General features: G+C 44.8%; 1 protein-coding gene across 2 annotated transcripts in view; it reads left to right on the top strand.

Moving 5' to 3' along the window:
* The window catches only part of LOC121562244 (serine/threonine-protein kinase haspin), a gene marked incomplete at its 5' end in the record, with an annotated part of 24,386 nt that extends 22,637 nt beyond the window's left edge, over positions 1-1,749 (top strand). The window contains 1 exon segment of one of the 2 annotated variants that reach the window (XM_045218021.1): positions 1,207-1,749. In XM_045218021.1, coding sequence (XP_045073956.1) covers positions 1,207-1,408 — 202 coding nt within the window. In that variant the 3' untranslated portion in view covers positions 1,409-1,749. 2 annotated transcript variants of the gene reach the window in all.
* Positions 1,750-2,590: the final 841 nt, after the last annotated feature.

Genomic DNA, 2,590 nt, shown 5'->3' with positions numbered 1-2,590 from the left:
TCCTTGGGCACGGGGAGTTATCGTGGTGTGTGTGTAGTTATCATGGTGTGTGTGTGTGTAGTTATCATGGTGTGTGTGTGTAGTTATCATGGTGTGTGTAGTTATCATGGTGTGTGTGTGTAGTTATCATGGTGTGTGTAGTTATCATGGTGTGTGTGTGTGTGTAGTTATCATGGTGTGTGTGTGTTAGTTATCATGGTGTGTGTCTGTGGTGTAGTTATCATGGTGTGTGTGTGTGTAGTTATCATGGTGTGTGTGTGTTTTTTTTTTTGTGTCAGTTATCATGGTGTGTGTGTGTAGTTATCATGGTGTGTGTAGTTATCATGGTGTGTGTGTGTAGTTATCATGGTGTGTGTGTGTAGTTATCATGGTGTGTGTGTGTAGTTATCATGGTGTGTGTGTGTGTAGTTATCATGGTGTGTGTAGTTATCATGGTGTGTGTGTGTAGTTATCATGGTGTGTGTGTGTAGTTATCATGGTGTGTGTGTGTAGTTATCATGGTGTGTGTGTGTGTAGTTATCATGGTGTGTGTGTGTAGTTATCATGGTGTGTGTGTGTAGTTATCATGGTGTGTGTGTGTAGTTATCATGGTGTGTGTGTGTAGTTATCATGGTGTGTGTGTGTAGTTATCATGGTGTGTGTGTGTAGTTATCATGGTGTGTGTGTGTAGTTATCATGGTGTGTGTGTAGTTATCATGGTGTGTGTAGTTATCATGGTGTGTGTAGTTATCATGGTGTGTGTGTGTGTTTCAAATGTATGATGAAAGCTTTGCTAATGAAAACAATGAAATAATTTCTGAGAGGAGACTGTTTTCCACTACAACCACAATTTAACTTTAACGTCCTTCTGTCCGTGTTCATATCAGTCTGTCTCTAAACGGTCTCTCTCTCTCTCTCTCTCTCTCTCTCTCGCTCTTCCCTCTCGCTCTCTCTCTCGCTCTCTCTCTCTCTCGCTCTCCTCTTCCCTCTCTCGCTCTCTCTCTCTCTCTCTCTCTCTCTCTCTCTCTCTCTCTCTCTCTCTCTCTCTCTCTCTCTCTCTCTCTCTCTCTCTCTCTCTCTCTCTCTCTCTCTCTCTCTCTCTCTCTCTCTCTCTCTCCTTCTCTCTCTTCTTCTCTCTCTCCTTCTCTCTCTTCTTCTCTCTCTCTCTCTCTCTCTCTCCCCCTCTCTCTCTCTCTGTCTCTCTCCCTCTCTCTCTCTCTCCTACAGTAACATGTGGGGTGCCTACCAGCCTCACTCCAATGTGTTGTGGCTCCACTACCTGTGTTCAAAGCTGCTGACTATGACCTATAAGGGCCGGGGGGGGCGGGGCCTCAAGCAGGCCAGGGTGGACCTGCAGCGTTTCCACGACAACGTCCTCACCTTCCGATCTGCCTCCGACGTACTGCACAACTGTGGCCTGTTCCAATGAGAGAGAAAGTGTGTGTGTGTGTGTGAGTGAGTGAGTGTGTGTGAGTGAGTGTGTGTGTGTGTGTGTGTGTGTGTGTGTGTGTGTGTGTGTGTGTGTGTGTGTGTGTGTGTGTGTGTGAGAGAGTGTGTGAGTGTACTGCCATATTGTTGTTATTAGTTTTAGCTTGGTTAGCAGGATGCTAGTGGTCAGCCCCATCTGTAGACAATAACACGATGTAGGATACGGTTGTATTGATCCAACCTTTTGGAGGTGAAATCTTCTCGTGTTTATAAACCCACAAGACTGTAATTGCTTTGTATTCTGAAATAATAAAAAAAATAAAAAAGGGTTTCGTTTTCTTATTAAATGTTGAATAGAAACAAAAGTTGTGTTGGTGTCTGTTGATTATCAAGAGACAACCCAAAGATTCCTAGATGCCCTTCCAGACCTCCTCCACCTACCCAAGGACGTCGGAGTACAACAATCGGTTAACCACCTGTCTGAGGATCTAAACGTAACTTTGCGTAATACCCTTGATGCAGTCGCACCGCTAAAAAAACACACAAAAAACATTTGTCACAAGAAACTCCCTCCCTGGTATACAGAAAATACCCGAGCCCTGAAACAAGCTTCCAGAATAATGGAAAGGAAATGGCGCTCCACCAAACTGGAAGTCTTCCGACTAGCTTGGAGAGACGGTACCGTGCAATATGGATGAGCGCTCACTGCTGCTCGAACAAGGCTCTGGGTCTGTCCTCGTGCTCCTAGACCTTAGTGCTGCTTTTGACACATTCTTTTGGAGAGATTGGAAACCTTAATTGGTCGACACGGACAAGTCCTTGCCTGGTTTAGATCTTATGTCTGAAAGATATCAGTTCGTCTCTGTGGATGGTTTGTCCTCTGACAAATCAATGGTAAGTTTCGGTGTTCCTCAAGGTTCTGTTTTAGGACCACTATTGTTTTCACTATATATTCTACCTCTTGGTGATGTCCTTCAGAAACACAATGTCAACTTTCACTGCTATGCGGATGACACACAGCTGTGTCTATGAAACCTGGTGAAGCCCCAAAATGGCCTCCCTGGAAGCCTGTGTTTCAGACGAGGAAGTGGACGGCGGCAAATGTTAGACGCTAAGTTCTAGGTCCCAAGAAACAAAGATCTGCCTTTTGATCTGACAATCTCGATGGTTGTACATTCGTAAA

Source organism: Coregonus clupeaformis, unplaced genomic scaffold, assembly GCF_020615455.1.
Source record: "Coregonus clupeaformis isolate EN_2021a unplaced genomic scaffold, ASM2061545v1 scaf1319, whole genome shotgun sequence".
Classification (NCBI taxonomy): domain Eukaryota; kingdom Metazoa; phylum Chordata; class Actinopteri; order Salmoniformes; family Salmonidae; genus Coregonus; species Coregonus clupeaformis.
The sequence above is the reverse complement of the archived record's forward strand: the minus strand, read 5'-3'. Positions and strand labels throughout refer to the sequence as shown.